General features: G+C 46.0%; 1 protein-coding gene across 9 annotated transcripts in view; it reads right to left on the bottom strand.

The window, feature by feature from the left end:
• The window catches only part of Eri3 (ERI1 exoribonuclease family member 3), a 132,735-nt gene extending 130,823 nt beyond the window's left edge, over nt 1–1,912 (bottom strand). For 7 of the 9 annotated variants that reach the window (XM_076860578.2, XM_076860580.2, XM_076860582.2 and 4 more), the window contains exon 1: nt 1,482–1,829. In XM_076860578.2, coding sequence (XP_076716693.1) covers nt 1,482–1,616 — 135 coding nt within the window. In that variant the 5' untranslated portion in view covers nt 1,617–1,829. Of the gene's footprint in view, nt 1–1,481; nt 1,830–1,849 lie in introns of those variants that run through there. The other 2 variants (XM_076860583.2, XM_076860586.2) reach the window with 2 other exon arrangements.
• Nucleotides 1,913–16,752: the final 14,840 nt, after the last annotated feature.

Below are 16,752 nucleotides of genomic sequence, written 5' to 3'. Positions count from 1 at the left end.
GAGAAAACACTTTTCAAAATGAAAGGGAATATAAGCAGTTTTATTTAGAAATTTCAAGTTGGAGGAGGCACTCTTAGGCAAGCTCTATGACCTAGCTAGCTGATTATTTACAGGATCTTTGGGCAGAAATTGTTAATGAGCTTTTAATTTGGAGTGCTTAAGTTGCCAAAGTGCTCTGAGCTCCAGTGAAGCAACACAGAATCCATAAAGGAAACCTTATCAATCACTTACTGGCAGCTCCCTTCCCCCATTCTGCATCTCTTGCTGAAAGGCAGCCAAGTAGGTTTCTAACTAAGATCACAGACACACATTAGTGGAGTCACACTCCAAGTCCCTGTTTATAAATTGGCTTTTAAATGGTAGGGGATTCAGGTATAATATACTTAGGCTCCAAGAACGAACCCACTAAAACAAGGTATACTGTATATGATAAAGTCAGAATAAAGCAGAATTTGATGAAGTCAATTTCTGGTAACAACTCTACAATTGAAAACCAGGTCAGGCCCACACCTTTAATCCCAGCTACTTGGGAAGCTGAGGCAGGAGAATGGCAAGCTCAAGGTCAGATTGGGCAAATTTACCAAGACCCTATCTCAAAATAAAACTTAAAAAGGGCTGGGGATGTACCTCAGTAATAGAGCACTTGCTTACCAAATGGGAAGCCCTAGTTTCAATCCCCAGTTCTACAAGTCAAAAAAAAAAAAAAAACAAAACACATCCAATCACAACCTACTATAATTAAAACAGAGAATAGTCTTTAGCCAATGAAATTCATGTTTTGCTGCCCTAATGCTGGGAAACTGATGAAATGTTGACAAGAGCAAATGCCATACCAGTGGCCAGAGACCTCTAGCAGAAAAACACAGTGGCCACTATTCGTTGCCAAATTCAGCCGTAAGAACAAATTTCACATACCTAGTGAGGGACCCCCACATCCAGCATCTTTCAAGTCAACAAGAAGCAACAACAAAAAATAAATAAATTTTAAAAGGAAGTTACATTTTGCAAGAATTCACAGTCATCCCTCAATCCAAATTAATGTTTTTTTGTTTTTTGTCTTAAGAAAACACCTGTTGCTGGCCCACTTGCAGGAAAGGCAAACAGAAAGGTAGCCAGGTTAGGCCCTGATTCATTCCTTCCATCGCTTCAATTTTACAGAGGTAAACTGCTAATTTTGTGTGCATGTGTCGGGAGGGGGAGAGGGGATATTCTCTCTCTACTATCTCCTAGCCTCTCTGGTCACACCTCTCTAGTAATTCCAAGTAAGGAAGGAGTCAGCCCCCTTAATCAACTCACCCAATCTGTCTGGCAAAACCCAGCCCCGCTCCCCCTACACCAGAACGCTACTCAGTAGATCATGCATCGGGGGTGAGCACACCGGCCAGCACCCCAAACTGCAGAAACTATACACGCCACGACCGGCCACCCGCATGCATTAACCAGGGCCTAGGCTGGGGGAGGGGGCTCTCAGCATCACCCACCCCAGGGTGTTGCCCCCAACTCGGACCCATCCAAGTCCAGGGGAGCGTAAGGGGAGGGGCAGGGGGCCAGGAGACCAGCCCTCCTTCCCAGGGCCGCCCCCGCCCCCCGTCAGCTGCGGGAGAAGCTGTCGCCATGGCAACGCCCCCTCCTCGGGGCCAGCGCGGCAGGCTTGCTCCAGGTGCAGGCCCCGACGTCTCCCTCGGCCTCAGCAGGCGCTCAGGGTAGTTGACGGCGGCGGGCGCGGCCCGCGCCGACTGCGGCGCCGGCCAGGCAGAGGCAGGGCCAGCTCCGCCTGCTCCCCACCGCCCGTTCCCGGCCGCCTCAACAGCGGCAGCCAGCACCACGAGTCCACAACACACCGACTCACCTCCGCGCACTCTGACCCCGACCGACGCGACGGATGGGCGGGCGCAGTGGCCAACCGCTGAGCCCGCCGTCGGCCCCTATGACCAATGGGCTGCAGTGGGGCAGGGCTTCTTCTCCCCAAATGCTCGCTCTCCCGCCGACATGCGCGCTAAAGTGTGTCAAGATGGTGACTGCCGGTAGCGGCCTTATGGGACTTGTAGTTTTGATACTGCACGTACTCAAAAGAGAAGGGGAGGGTCACTTCTGAGCAGTGAAAGGGATTTTTTAAAAACTGAACACTTCCTCAGCCCTAGAGCGACTCAGGTGCCACACCTCTTTTTTCCCCACTTTTCAATATACGCATAAGGTGAGTATAGGCTCATAAAGTGACATTCTGTTTAGGTGACACTTTCTCCTGATTCATTCATTCAACAAGTAATTATTATCATCTACTTTCGAATGTGGGCCTAGGGGAGATCTGGGAGGAGGGTAGACAGATTAGGAAGAAAATGCTTAGATTTCTAAAGGGCATAGGGAGGAGGGAACTGACTTGTTCATGTCCCTTCAGAGGGAAGCTTCTGGGTTGAAAAGGCTTCTGGCTGCAGCTGTGGGAAGCTTCTACAATCTCTCCAGTCACCTGGAGAGAACTCTTACCAAAGCCAGTTGACTGGGAAGTTATGGGTTCCAGCTTATGAGTTGGGAAACCTCAGTCTTAAATAAGCGAATGATGATGTTAACAGCTTCCCAATCAGTCAGGGATCCAGCCTATGAGCCAGCACCAACACCACCACATTCAACCAGCTTTAGTTACCAAGCTCCTCTGTCTGCCATGTGTACATTTTCACTTAAAACAATGATGTCATTTCTGGACCACCTCTAAGATTTTAACATAAGGTTGTCACCTAAGCTGGAAATGTCTGGTAATCCCCATATCAAGGAATGTCTTCCTTAATTTCATCCACATAATGGGTTCGATGATTCTACTGTGTATTTCAGTATTAGTTTTTTTTTTTCCCTTTCTCCATATTTTCCATTGGTGCATTATAATTGTACTTAATGATGGGATTCATTGTTACATATGCACACAATATAACAATATCATTTGGGCTGGGGTTGTGGCTCAGGAGTAGAGCACTCACCTGGCAAGTGCGAGGCCCTGGGTTCCAACCTCAGCACCACATAAAAATAAATAAATAAAATAAAAGTACTGCATCCAACTACAACTTAAAAATAAATATTAAAAAAAGTTTAAAAAAAAAAAGTTAAAAATTTGGCCAATATCATCCCACAATATTTCCTCTTTGCCTCCCCTCTTTCTCTACCTGGTCTCTTTCCTCTAATACTGATCTCCCTTCAATTTTCATGAAATCTCCTCCTACCTTTCTTTTCCTTTTTCCTCTTTAGCTCTCACACATGAAAGAAGACATATGATCCTTGACTTTCTAAGTTTGGCCTATTTTGCTTAACCTAACATTCTCAATTCGATCCATTTTCCTGCAAATGACATGATTTCATTTTTCTTTATGGCTGAATAAAACTCCATTGGATCAGTGTTATATAATTGTCTATTTCCTTGCATCTCTCCTCCAGGACTTTAAGCTCTTTTAGCATAGATATTATTTCAGTGTTGTTCATGTTGCATCAATTTTACCCAATATGGTGCCAGGCACAAAGCAGGCATGCAATTAATGTTTGTGAATGAATGAGGGAATAAACAGCAATAGGGACAGGAGATGGAATGTAAATATAAAAATAAAAATGTAAATATAAAAATAAGAGGCCATAAGTTGGCTTCTTTGGTCTCTAGCTTTGTTGTATCCTAACTTTTGGCTTGAGAATATGACACAGGCAAACTTCTCGACTATGAGAATCAAGTACATTTACCCATCTGGATTGGAGACCTTCTTTAAGGCCCAGCACAACATCCTAGAATGTGGTCTTTTCTTTTTGATGCTCTAGGACTCAACTGTACAACATCTAGGACCTCACCAGGCTGTAAACCCTTTCTGGACAAAGATAAGGCAAATGCATTCATTATTGCATACATATGTGTGTGTGTGTATGTGTGTGTGTGTGTGTGTGTATACATTATTGCATATAACTGTTCTATTATTAAGAACAGTTGATGAGTTCAATATATACTTGTTTCCTTGTACTGCTACTTAATGCCACATTTGGGTCTCTCAAACCTTGGCTCTATAGTATGCCATTTGGTTTCCTAGAAAACAGCCTGAGAAAAAGCTTATGTGCTTAGATTTAAATGGGAAGTATAAGCCCAAGGCAGCAAGAGTAAGTGGGAAAGAGAAGTGAGGCGGGAGAAATGTAATGACAGTACAGGACAGTGTATTACCAAGTTAATGAGAGCTTCAAAGAATACAGCTAGTTATTCTTTGTATTCCAGATGTGCCTAGAGAATACCTCAGGAAGAAACAAAGGGTTATATTACCCCACCATTTTGGTAGCCACAGGGGGCGCCAGATTCCACACCCTGGAGCATAGTGGTTCATCTGAAACTAGAAGTGATGGGCGGAGTCAAAGACTGGCTTGACCAAATGGGGCCTGCTGCAGTCCCACCACCACAGTGGACACATTGGAGACTGTGTCAAAACCTTACCCTCACTCTCAGGAGAGGCTAAGATAACCAGATGAGGTGATAGTGGCAGCTGGACTACTCAGTAAGCAAGTGGCCAAGACTCTGTGTCAGGGTGCAGATGGGGCAAGTGAATTTGGAGACACAGATGGTGAACTAAGTCCAGTACCCAGACTTAGATACACCCTAGGCAATCTCTTGGCTTCTGAATCAAGTAACTGACTAAAGTGAACACTGAGAACAAGTTGCTTCTACTACCCTTCAAGCCACCAGGGAAAACAGCAAGCCAAACAAAACCAGGACCTTAACTAGCAATTGAAGGGCAGTGAGTAGTAGTTCCCAAAACTTGGACCAGGGCCCCCAAACTTGGCACTGTTAGGAAAATCCATACTGGGTCTGAAATCATTTTATCTGGGAACTAAAAAAACTGCTGCTGCCTTCATAGTTTCTATATGTAAGACAGGATGGTTGAGTTATAAATGTGGGCTTAGAAAGAGCCTATTCAGGTTTGAGTTCTGTTTCTTTGACCTTAGGTACATCACACACCTCTCTGAGATTCAGTTTTCTTCATCTCTAAGGTAGAGATAATGCTAGTACCTACCTGTTAACTAGAATTAAATACAGAAGTGTTTAGCACAATACCTGGCATAGAGTTCAGCAAATAGTGGTATTGCTATTATTCTCACCCTTTCCCACCTCTGTCTCCAGTGCCTCTTCCCACCATGACCTACACCTCATTATGTTCTCCCTGCCATCCCTACCCGCTGGCATTATTCTGCTGCTTGAGGAGCAGTGGGGTTGGACCTGGCCATACCCATTTTTCCCTGCTCTCCCCAGGGCTGTTCCCCCTGAGCCTGGGTCGTTCATCTCCCTGGTGACCTGAATCTGAACTAAGAGACAAATGTGGGGTGGCTGAGGCCAGGGTGGTAATGTGCTCCCTTATCTTCGTGCCCCTCACTGGGGCCTAGTTAATTTTCCCTTTGATTTTAATATAGATTTATTGAAAGTTTCAGTTATCAAAACAAACTGCAGCAGCAAATTGGTGTTCTTTGCAGGCCTACAAGTGCCTATAAAGCTGCCATGCTCGGGAACGAATGGCGCTCTCCGGGAGGTCAGTCATGGCAACAGAAAGTCCCTGGGGACACACACACTGCAGTTTAATATTTTTCTTATTAGCCTTTTTCTTCTTGGCTATCTAAGCCTTCCCTTTAAATCGGAAATCAAATGGAGCCACCTGCCCAGGGAGGCTGTCTTCCCCAAGCTACTCCGCTTTCCATCTACCCTCTGTCATCTCTCTAGTCCTAGTCTCCTTGTCTCAGATCCTCTGGCTTCACCCTGCTTTGCCTGTTGTCCCAGGGAGAATTATGATTCACATGCCCCACAGATGTATAAGGCCTGCCTAGGCTACCCTGCCACTAGTCAGAGGCAAAGCATCCCTAGAAAAAATTGGAGCCCCCAGCTTCTTCCAGATCTGGTGCCCAGAAGAAAAGTAAAAGCCAAATTAATAGCAAAGGAGTTGCTTTCAAAAAGGCATGCAGTCCTGTCAGGATCCATTGGACTCGAAAACAGCAAACAGGAGATGATGATCCTGGAGAGTGGGCAAGTTCTACTGGCCCAAGAATTGTGTGATTTCACTCTCATATCCTCACTGCCACTTCCAATGTGGCCTCTTCTCTCAATCCCAGTTTGTCCTCAATCTGTCCCTCTAAGGACATGCTGGTTTCCTAACTTCAGTGTCCCATTGGCTCCAATATCTAGAACCACCCACTGCCACCTCTAGACTCTGGAATCCATTCTATTCCAGGGGAGGGTCCCTATGGCCTGGTTACTAGGAGGCCACCATCATCTCCACCTGGTCAGAGGTGCTGCTAGGTCACCATGCCACTTTCCAATTCCTGGTGGCCTTTTATTGTTCTTAAACATGTTGTGTCAGCAGCAAGGGCTACTGTCCTTCCTCAAGGACATTTATGACCAAATGTTCTGACAACTGTATCTGCAGCTAGAATGATAGTGCTGAGGTCTCGACCAAGTGTGCTGGCTGTCACTTATGGACTCTGATTTGGGGAACTTTGTGGTTTCCCTGCATCTTGTGCTTGCATCTACTCTCATTTAAACACAAGTCTGTAATAAAATGATTTGTCTCTGAGTCTCTCTCCTGTGATATTCCGAGATCCTCAAGGAAAAGAACTGTGTCTTATCACCTTCCTATTCCTTGTGCATATATTTGATGAATATATGCTCCTTCTCTAGGCCTGCTTCTCCAACTATACAGTAGAGATAACACTTGCATCACCAATATAATGAAGAAAGCACTTCTCACGTGCCCACCCAGTATAATGTAGGTATTCGGTGAGTGAAGTGCCCTTCATCAATTTTCCCTTGCGGTTGGGTCATTAGTCACCTGCACTCCCACTTTTTAACCTGTTCCTATCTCGTTTCAAGTTGCCTGCTGGGCATTCACCCTGGGCTCTTCGGAGAGGTACTGACTTCTCTTCTTCAGGCCAGGCTCATCTTTCCAACTCCATTCATAAAATGCTGCTTTCTGGTGGCTCTGTTTCTAATCAAAGTCCAATTCCCTGGGCTGCTTTGTAGTTCCTCTGCAGCAAGGCAAATGTTCCCAATCTATACCGGCTTGCGGTACAAATGAGTTTACATTGATACACCTGTCTTGCTAATTCTGGGCTCCCACCTGCTCTTGCAGAAATGTCAATCCCTAGCAATGTTCCCCGCAAAAGCCTCAAAGCTGTGCCCATGAGTCCAAGCCACTGTGCTCCACTGGCTTCTAACACCAAGTGTATTGTAGATGCTGGCCTTGAATGCCTCTGCCTGATCTGGCCAATTCCTACTGTATTGTGACAACATGAGAACATGGCTGTCTCTTGCAAAGGGAGAAGGTGATTCCCTCCATATGACATTCTGTTATGGGAACAGGAAGCAGTGTTGTTTAAGCTGTTTCTACTTATTCTTCTCATTGGGCACCTCTACTGCTATCAGAGTAGCCAGGATAGGGTGAGTTTACTTAAGAACCATCATATTCAACCAGTTATCATTCTTTTCAACCTCTAGTCCTATTGTGGAAACTGGTTCACTCCACCAGAGCCTTTCTCTTCTATTATAGGTCTGTCTCTGGAACTCTGTTGGTCCTTCTAGCAATATGGTATCCACTGGGTTGTCACATACCCCTACTCAAGTCATGCTGGTACATACCTAATTCAGTATGCAGCTTTTAATTTGCTTTTCACTGAGAATTTTTCTTTTTTGGCCCTCATATAATCATTAGATTAAAATAGATATCTGGATCAGGAGATGTTGCCTAATTTCTCAGATTTGATGTAGCTGAGAATCAGCTCCAAACTCACGATGACACTCATTATACGACACTTCCCCCAGAATGTAGCCAATCAGCTCCTTTCCTGTCAGATTACTTCCTCTGCCTTCCCCAACAGGAGGGCTTCCCCCTTACACCAGACTTATTCAGCTCCTCCCTCTTGGTCCTGGTTTGGCATTGAAGTCCTTTCCACTTAAGCTCCAGCTCACGCCTTCAGCCTTATTTTCCAGCAATTCTTTTAACTCTTTCTTCCAGCCCACAGACTAATGACTACTCATTGAGGTGCTTTGCACTCTTTTGCCTCCAAGCCTTTGTTGATCCTGTTCTCTCCACTGGGAGTACTTTCTCTGTCAAGGGAACATTTCCTGGCTCCTCAAGTGGCTCTTACCTCCCCTCCTCTGACTCCCCTAAGCCCTTCCTGTCCATGTAGCGCTCACTAATCCACAGAGCCAGGACTTGCTCAGCAATCTTATTTTTAGACTATGCCTGACCACAACACCCCAAGACCTAAGAGTGCTGGAGGGATTTTAGGAGGGCATCCCAAGACTTCAGACCATCTCCAGGATCCACAGCCCTCACTTTTCCCATGTCATAAGTAAATGTATACTCCGAGTGGTGTTTTGTTTTGTCTTGTTTTTTAAGATTCAACAAATATTCTTTGAATATTCTTTGAAATGTTGGGCTCCATGAAAGCACAGAACAAGGACATGAACAATAGACACACTTCCTTCCCTCTCTGAGCTTACACTCTAATTATGAAGACTTAATGGTAAAGAAATTTTTGTCACTCAGAGTGACAACTGTGATTCTAAAGACCATGAGCAATAAGGATTGAAGATGAGGTATCTAGCACAGCCTGGAAAACCTTTCAAGAACAGGTGATGTGTAAGTACAGTTACTCAGCAATAAAAGAGAATAAAATCATGGCATTTGCAGGTAAATGGATGGAGTTAGAGAAGTGAAGTTAGCCAATCCCAAAAAAACAAATGCCGAATGTTTCTCTGATATAAGGAGGCTGATTCATAGTGGGGTAGGGAAGGGGAGCATGGGAGGAATAGACGAACTCTAGATAGGGCAGAGGGGTTGGAGGGGAAGGGAGGGGACAGGGGGTAATTAATGATGGTGGAATGTGATGATCATTACTATCCAAAGTACTTGTATGAAGACATGAATTGGTGTGAATATACGATGTATACAACCATAGATATGAAAAATTGTGCTCTATATATGTAATAAGAATTGTAATGCATTCTGCTGTCATATATAAATAAAAAATTACATTTTAAAAAAAGGTTGAGTAGGAATTTTCCATGCTAACAAAGGGAGAAGAAAAAGGTGGCAAGGGGAGGGCATTCTGGGCAAAGAAAATAACATAAACAAAGGCACTAGGCCGAAAAAGAAAGAAGAAAAAGGGGATGCAAAGCATACTATGATTGGACCAGGTAGTGTGACAAAGAGAGCAAAGAAGGGAATTGAAAACTTGGGCAAGAACTGATCATGCATGGTCATAAAAGCCTTCTTTTGCCTTTTTCTTTTTCTAAAGATGGGAGTCTGTCTCCCTATGTTGCCCAGGCTGGCCTCAAACTTCTGAACCCAAGTGATCCTCCTGCCACAGCCTCCTGGGCACATGTCACCTTATAAACTGTTTGGACTTGACCTTGAGTGGGGATAGAAAACTTCTCAGGGTTTAAAGCCAGGCAGTGACTAGGTTACTCCTGTGTTAGAGTATGCTTCTCAAACTTTAATGTGTGTTCAATGCAATCACCTTGTTAAAATGCAAATTGTGATTACTTGGGTCTGGAAACATCTTCAGATTCTGCATGTTAAAAAGTTCCCTAGTGAGGCTGGTGCTACTGCCTCTCAGACCACGCCTGGAATCACAAGGTTTGAGACAACGGTATCGAATGTGTTCACTCCCATCAGCAGGGGCAGAACATTTTTCTTTGCTGAGTCTGACACGGCTGCTGTGGCTCTTCACATTTATTTAGTACTTACATTTTAGAAGCTGTTTATTGCATATGTTTTCCCTGTTCAGCAAAGTGCCAGGTAAAGAACAGTTGAGGGTGGGGACCTTGGGTTAGTCAAAAATAAGACAAAGTGTTTGGTGTCATCTAACAAGGTACAGCTTTCTCTGGGCTGCCTGCAGCCAGACCTGTCATAAACATGCCAAATGAGTCCTGTCTCAGCGGTGCTCCCTGGGGCCCCACTGCTACTCCAGCCCCATCCAGAGATGAGCCTGTTTATCCCTAACTGTTGTCTCTGACCTCTAAATCAATTCCCTATCTGATTCAAAACTCAAGTCCTCCCCTTCCCTTCTCCCAATTCCAGTCAAGGTCAATTTGTAAAACTGGAGGTAGTGAACTCTGTATGACAGCATTAGGAGCACAGGCTTTAAAGTCACACTGGGTTCCCCCCTTAGGAGTTGGGTGACCTTGGGCAAGTAGTTTATTTTCTTCAAGCTTCAGCTTTTTCATCTGTAAATTGGGGATAATAACTTGGCCTGTATCTTTGGGATATGGTGAGAATCTGACATGACAAAGCATACAGTTCAAAAGTCTTTGAAACATCTGAACACCCAATGATTGTTATCTATTGGTTTTATAAATATGAAAAGCGAGGTATATCGAATCTTATCAGAACCCTTTGAAAACTCATATAAGTAGAAGTCACTGCCATCCCTTATACACCTACAGATTTTTCTGCTTGCATCATCCCCTCCCTGATGCTGGGGAGGCGGAAGGAAGCTGTAGATGCTCAACACTGAGAAGCACTGCTGGATAAGGCAGCCTTCGAGAGCTCTGAGGGGGCAGGAGATTTCCACCTAGCAAAGCTGAGGCTCAGTGTTGGAGAGAGATGCTTTGCAAATCCCCTCCCACCTCAACCCCATTCCCACTGGGTCCCCTCTGTCCAGGGTCACCCAGGCTGCCCCACCCCCATCTTCCAGCTGCAGTGAGAGGCAGCCTCAATCATTCATCTTAATGTCTCTATTAAACAGGGTTATGACCAGGAGGAGACAAGAAACAAGGTCTTTGAGTGTAAAAACACAGCTCCCAGGGCTGGGCCCCAGGGGACTCCTCCTCAGCGCTGCTACTTATTTCAGGGTTACTGCTGCTAGAGGAGACTGAGGTTCCAGATCAGGTGCGATGATGCTGCCCTGAGTTCTCTGTCTCTTCTCCCTTCCCTCAATTCTTCTAAGGGCCTTCCTGTTCCCTTTTATTTCCAACAAGAGGAGCAATGACTTGGCATTTGGCAGCAGCAGCCACAGGGACCTCAGGACTGTCTTTGTGTTAGGCCAGCACCCTGACTTGCTCATGGCCATCTCACCTTGTTTTAGGCAGCTTTTTCACTGCTGTGATTAAAGAATCTGACCGGAATAATTGTAGAGGAGGAAAAGTTTATTTGGGGGTTCACAGCTTCAGAGGTCTTAGTCCATAAGCAGCTGGTTCCATTCCTTGGAATTCGAGGTGAGACTGAACATCATGGTAGAAGAGAGAGTATGGTGGAGGGAAGCCACTCACATGATGATCATTCGGTTAAGCTCTTATGATTCAATCATTTCTCCTGTAAACCTCTTGCATTGTCTCACACATGAGCTTTTGGGGAACACCTCACATCCAAACTACAACATACTTCTTCCCAACAGTGTGGAGGCAGATACAGCCTTGGCAACTGCGCTTGGGCTCCAGAAGGCCTCAGCATCTACTCAGAGCCTCAGGGTAACAAGATTCTTTCTGATTGTAGAAAGAATAAATGAGAAATACTAAGAAGACCATAAGTCCCCATCATTCATAATAGGAGAAGTCTTGGGCCATCAGAGAAGTCAGCGTGTGCTTAGACCCAGCCCTGATATCTAGGGTGGTAGCTGTTGGCTCAAGGTTCCCAGTGCTTACGGATGTTCACCTGCACCCCTATCTGGTGAGGTTTGTGGGCTGAGGCTCCTGGAGAACCAGAATCAAAAGGCAACAACCAGGAACTCATTGGAAATACTCAAAGGGAACCATATGCACAGGGTTGCCTTCAAAGGTATGGAAAAAGTCCCAAGAGAACTGCTCCCAAAAGTCAGTAATGCCACCATCAGAACATGAGTCCTTTCACTGGCATAGGAGGATAAGGATGTGGAAAACACAGAGGGACAGATACAGAAGGGAGGGACAGGGCACCCAACAAGTTTAATGACCATAGTCCCATAGGATTCTCAGGTCACTGGCTTCTGTTTCCTTCTGTACAGCTGCCATCTCACTGGTCCTGTCTTTCCCTCCATATCAACTTATTCTAACCAAAACCAAGTGCACGTGGGCTTCCCTGAGGGGAGCTGGCATGGAGGAAACACTCAGGCTGCAGAGCCAGATCAAATGGGCTCATATCCTGGATCTTCCCCTTCTAAGCAACATGACCCTGGGCAAGTCATTGCTGCCTCCTGAGCTTCAGTTTCCTCAAGGTCTGAAGGAGTGAAGGAGTTCTTCGTGTGTCAGCTTATTATAGAACCTGGAACCCAGGGGGAGGAGAGATGGAATGGAGAAGAGAACTGGGAGTCTTAGTCTATTTCATGCATGGGAAGGGCACCTGCAGGCCTAGACTGCAGGGGCATTCTCTACTTTTCTTCCTATGGCTGTGGGTGGGTGGAGGGGCCTTGACCAAGAAGGGCTGTGAGAGAAGGGGGGCTGTGGGGGGAGTGCCAGAGCAGCTGAGGGCAGCACAAAGTCAGAGTGAGTTAGCACTGGTCCCAGGGGCTGCATGAGCAAGGCAGGCTTTTACACAGATATCCTGGGAACAAGAAATACCAGCAAGGAAGTTGCCCCATTAATAAATAAGGAGGTAGGAAATTAATGATGGTCTGAAAATGGCTGAGCTACTGAACTCATTCTTTAAATCTGTCTTTAACAAGAAAAATAAAGAAACAAGATTTGGCCAATTAGGAGGTAATGAAGACATTGTAGAAATAGCACCTGATAAAAACTCAGGGACGGGGGGTGGGGGGAACTAAATGAACATCCCATGGCCTTGACCAGCCTCGCCCCCAGAGACAGAAGAAGGGTGCCAGTGGAGGGCACTCTTGCTTATAAGCAGAGAGAGTAGAGACTCATCCAGGGTCCGGGAAGGGATAGGAAAGGAACAAGGATGGAGAGATTCCAATATGGGCCTAATCAATGTTTTCCAAGAGCCTGTCGTAAGCCAGGCAGGATGCTCCACCCTCTCCAATATTGTCTCCTGTGAAGGTTAGGAATGAAGGAGAGGAATGAGGGATAAAAAAGAAAACCAGGTGAGGGCAGATTGAGTTGATAGAAGCAGGCACAGAGAAGAGAGATCTCTGAGGGATGAGAAACAGCAGAGGGGGCCCTGCTCAGAACTACAAAAAGCCTAGCCTCTGACATATTTGGGGTGGTCCCTTTTGGGGTGTTTAAACCAGAAAAAAATAAGAAGCAAATGGGAGAGAAGACATAGGAGGAAAAGAGAAAAAAAGCAAGAGGAAGGGTCTGGAGTCTAGAGGAGGAGAGAACAGGAAGAAGGAAAATCTAGAAGAAAATATACTAAATAGTGTTTAGGAAGGGCTTAGGAAAGGAGCTGGTGTGTAAGATGAGAAGAAAATGGTCATTATGCAAAGTACAGGATAGACCACACTGCCTGCCATACTAGACTAACTGTGGTATCCCTGGAGGTCCAGGTGACCCACCTAGGGAGCAGAAGAACAGCTTCAGAGAGGCTTTAGGGAAGGAAGTAAGGGAGTAAGAATTCAGGTCCAATCTACCCACCCCTGCCTATGTACAAATGAACCCAACCCTATGGCTGGGAAGGAGCCTTCACCCTCCCCATCCATTCCCAGGCCAGGGCCTACTATCACCAGCAGCCCCTGGGTGCTGTCTTTGGGCTAGCCCACTGTTCAGGGAAGCAAAGGCCTATAGCTCCCCAGGGATAGAGGTTTTAGAATGCAATCTAAAGTGGCTGGGCTCTAATAACACTGACACTGTCTGCATGGGGGGCACAGGGGTGCAGGCAATGAAACTGCAGGAGAAGGAGAGGGCAGCCAGTGATGAATAGGGGCAGCAGCACCTCGTTAGAGGGTGTGTGGAGAGGATGGCCACTGCAGGGATGAGCCCAGGGCCTGATTTATCATCTTCAGAGCTGATCTGAGTGAGAGGGGTTAAGTAGCAAGTTAATGAAATCCGCAGATGCTGCTAAATGGGGGAGAGCTGGGAGCACGGGGGCTGGCGGGGATACCAGGCAGGAGGCAGGTGGCAGGTTGGCCACTGAAGGAGATTCATCTGGAGAGGGGATCGACATATTCCAGCTGAGGGGAAATCCTGCCTTAGTCTCTGCATCCAATTTTGGCAAGCCAGGGAGAAAGAGGTTAGACAGACAGCAAAGATACACAGAGAACCAAGGCCCCATATCAGGGATGTCCTCAGTCAAATTTCACAGCGCCCCTTCCCCAGTTCCAATGGAGCTTCCTCAAACACTGGGCAACCTTGAGCCCCAGAGACAAGGAGGTGAATGAGCCCAGGCCTCTGCATCTCTTCTTCTAGACTGAGTGGCCAAACAAGTAACTACAGTTCTCCGTGATGAGTGCTGTTGAACAACACAAAGGAGGGAGCAATTAATTCTGACAGGGGAGGGCAGAGAGGTCAGGATGACATTAGAGCGAATCTTGAGAAATAAGGATTTAGCCAGGCAGAAAAGGGGAAGTGGGGCTTCTGGGCAGAAGGAACAGCATGAGCTAAGGCTAGGAAAAACTCAAGGGAAGCCAAGGGAAAGGGAGCTGACCTGGTGGGGATGCCTGTTCAGGGGAGGAGGTGGGCAAGGGGAAACCAGCCAAAAGCTGGAGGCCAGCCAAAGTGGCAGGTGCAGGTCCTACAGTGCACAGGGTGTTCATAACAGGAAAAGGAGGCAGCCGAATCCTTGCCAAAGAGCTTCTTCTGCATGCCGGCTGCATCCTCTACCTCCAACAGTAGACTCGGGCCTCGATTAGGCAGTTTCCATGAGGATGAAAGGAAATCAACCCTGCCTGGGGTTTGGCATAGGCCTGGCACACAGTAAGTGCTTACTAATTGTAAGTTATTGTTAATGTGGTTGTTAATCTTCCCAGGATGACCTAAAATTCTGAGTGTTTGTTATGGTTTGGAGGTGAGGTGTCCCCCAAAAGATCATGTGTGAGACACTGCAAGAAAGTTCAGCGTTGAAATGATTGGGTTATGAGTGTTTTAATCTAATCAATGCATTAATCCTCTGATAGGAATTAACTGGATGGTAACTAGAGGCAGATAGGGTGTGGCTGGAGGAGGTGATCCCAGGGGTGTGTGCCTTTTATTATATATTTTGTCCTTGTTGACAGAAGCTCTCTCTCTCTCTCTCTGCTTCCTGGTGCCATTTCCCCAGCTGCTTTCCTCTGCCACACTCTTCCACCAAGATATTCTGCCACACCTGGGCCCCTAAGGAATGAAGCTGGCCTTCTATGGGCTGAGACCTCTGAAATCATGAGCCCCCAAATAAACTTTTACTCCTTTAATTATTCTTGTCAGGTATTTTGATCACAGCTGTGAAAGAGATACTAAAACAATTTTTAGTTTATTTGGGACTCAGTTTTAGAGGTCTTCGTCCACAAACAACCAATTCCATTGCTCTGGACCCAAAGTGAGGCAGCACATCATGGTGGAAGAGCCCAACAGAGGAAAGCTGCTCCGCCCATGGCAGGATCAGAGAGAGAGGGGAAGGGGCCCCAAGGAAGATGCATCCTTCCTGGGCACACCCCAGTGACCCATCTCCTCCAGCCCATGCCCTACCTGTCTGCAATTTTCACCTAGTCAGTCCATTCAAACTGGAATGGATTGATTAGGTCACAGCTCTCATAACCCAATCGTTTCACCTGTGAATATTCCTGCATTTTCAGCTTTTGGGGGATACCTCATATCGAAACAAGAACACTGGGTTAGAAGTCTGACTGAAGCTCCAAAATGTACCTTGGGAATGGCAAGAGATTGAGTGGACAGGTGGCTACTTAATAAGTAGAAACTTGGGCCTATGACGCAGAACATAATCAATAGCTCTAATAACGAGGTAGGTCAGGGTACTGCTGAGATACCAGGGACCAGTGACCTCTGAGAAGGGGAAGACTGACACATAAACTTGTATCAAAGGACCAGCCTGTCCACACTTCTGCCCAGGCCCCACAGGGGCAGCTCTTGAAAGCAGGAAAGATCAGTTTGCATCTTAGGGCTCTATGGTCAAGCCATTTTATCCTTCCTTCATTCCTCAGAACTGTCTTAGGCAGGCAAATATATCTTTCCCTATAGAAGCTTTCCCTTCTCTACTCAGAATCTGAGCAGCAACCCTTCCTTAGTAGGAAAACCTACCCCAAGGGAAGTGGCAAGGGTAAAGTGGCAAGATGTACTCATTTTTATTCTGTATCAACTAGGTATGTAGTACATGTTTGTTGAATGAAGGACTGAATGAACTAATAAAAGTCCTGAAGCTATTTAGCATGACACAGCATAGCCACAGTTAAAAAAAGTCTCCCCAACTCCCCATTATTCTTTCCTCCCTCCAATTCAAGGCATGTGGCTTAAAGAAAATGAATAATAGTGTGGCTACTTAAAGAATAGGCCAGTTGGACATAGTGGCGCATGCCTGAAATCTCAGTGACTTAGGCTGAGGCAGGAGGATCACAAGTTCAAAGCCCGGCCTTAGCAACTCAGAGAGACCCTAAGCAGCTTAGTGAGACCCTAAAATAAAATTAAAAAGGGCTGGGGATGTGGTTCAGTGGTTAAATGCCCCTAGGTTCAACCCCTGGTATGAGAAAAGAAAAGAAAAATGAAGGAAGGAAGGAAGAAATAAGGGAAGGAAGAAAGAGAGGGAAAGAAGGAAGGGAAAGAAAAAAAAGACCTTGACCTTTGACAGTTCTGGGATTCAGACTTTATTATTCCATTATTTACAACTTCATGCTCCTAAAGAAGTCTCAGTCTCCTCCTCTACAAAATGGGCACAGTAATAATACCCATGTAATAGATCATGTGGA

This window comes from Callospermophilus lateralis, chromosome 7 (assembly GCF_048772815.1).
Source record: "Callospermophilus lateralis isolate mCalLat2 chromosome 7, mCalLat2.hap1, whole genome shotgun sequence".
Taxonomy (NCBI): Eukaryota; Metazoa; Chordata; class Mammalia; order Rodentia; family Sciuridae; genus Callospermophilus; species Callospermophilus lateralis.
The sequence above is the reverse complement of the archived record's forward strand: the minus strand, read 5'-3'. Positions and strand labels throughout refer to the sequence as shown.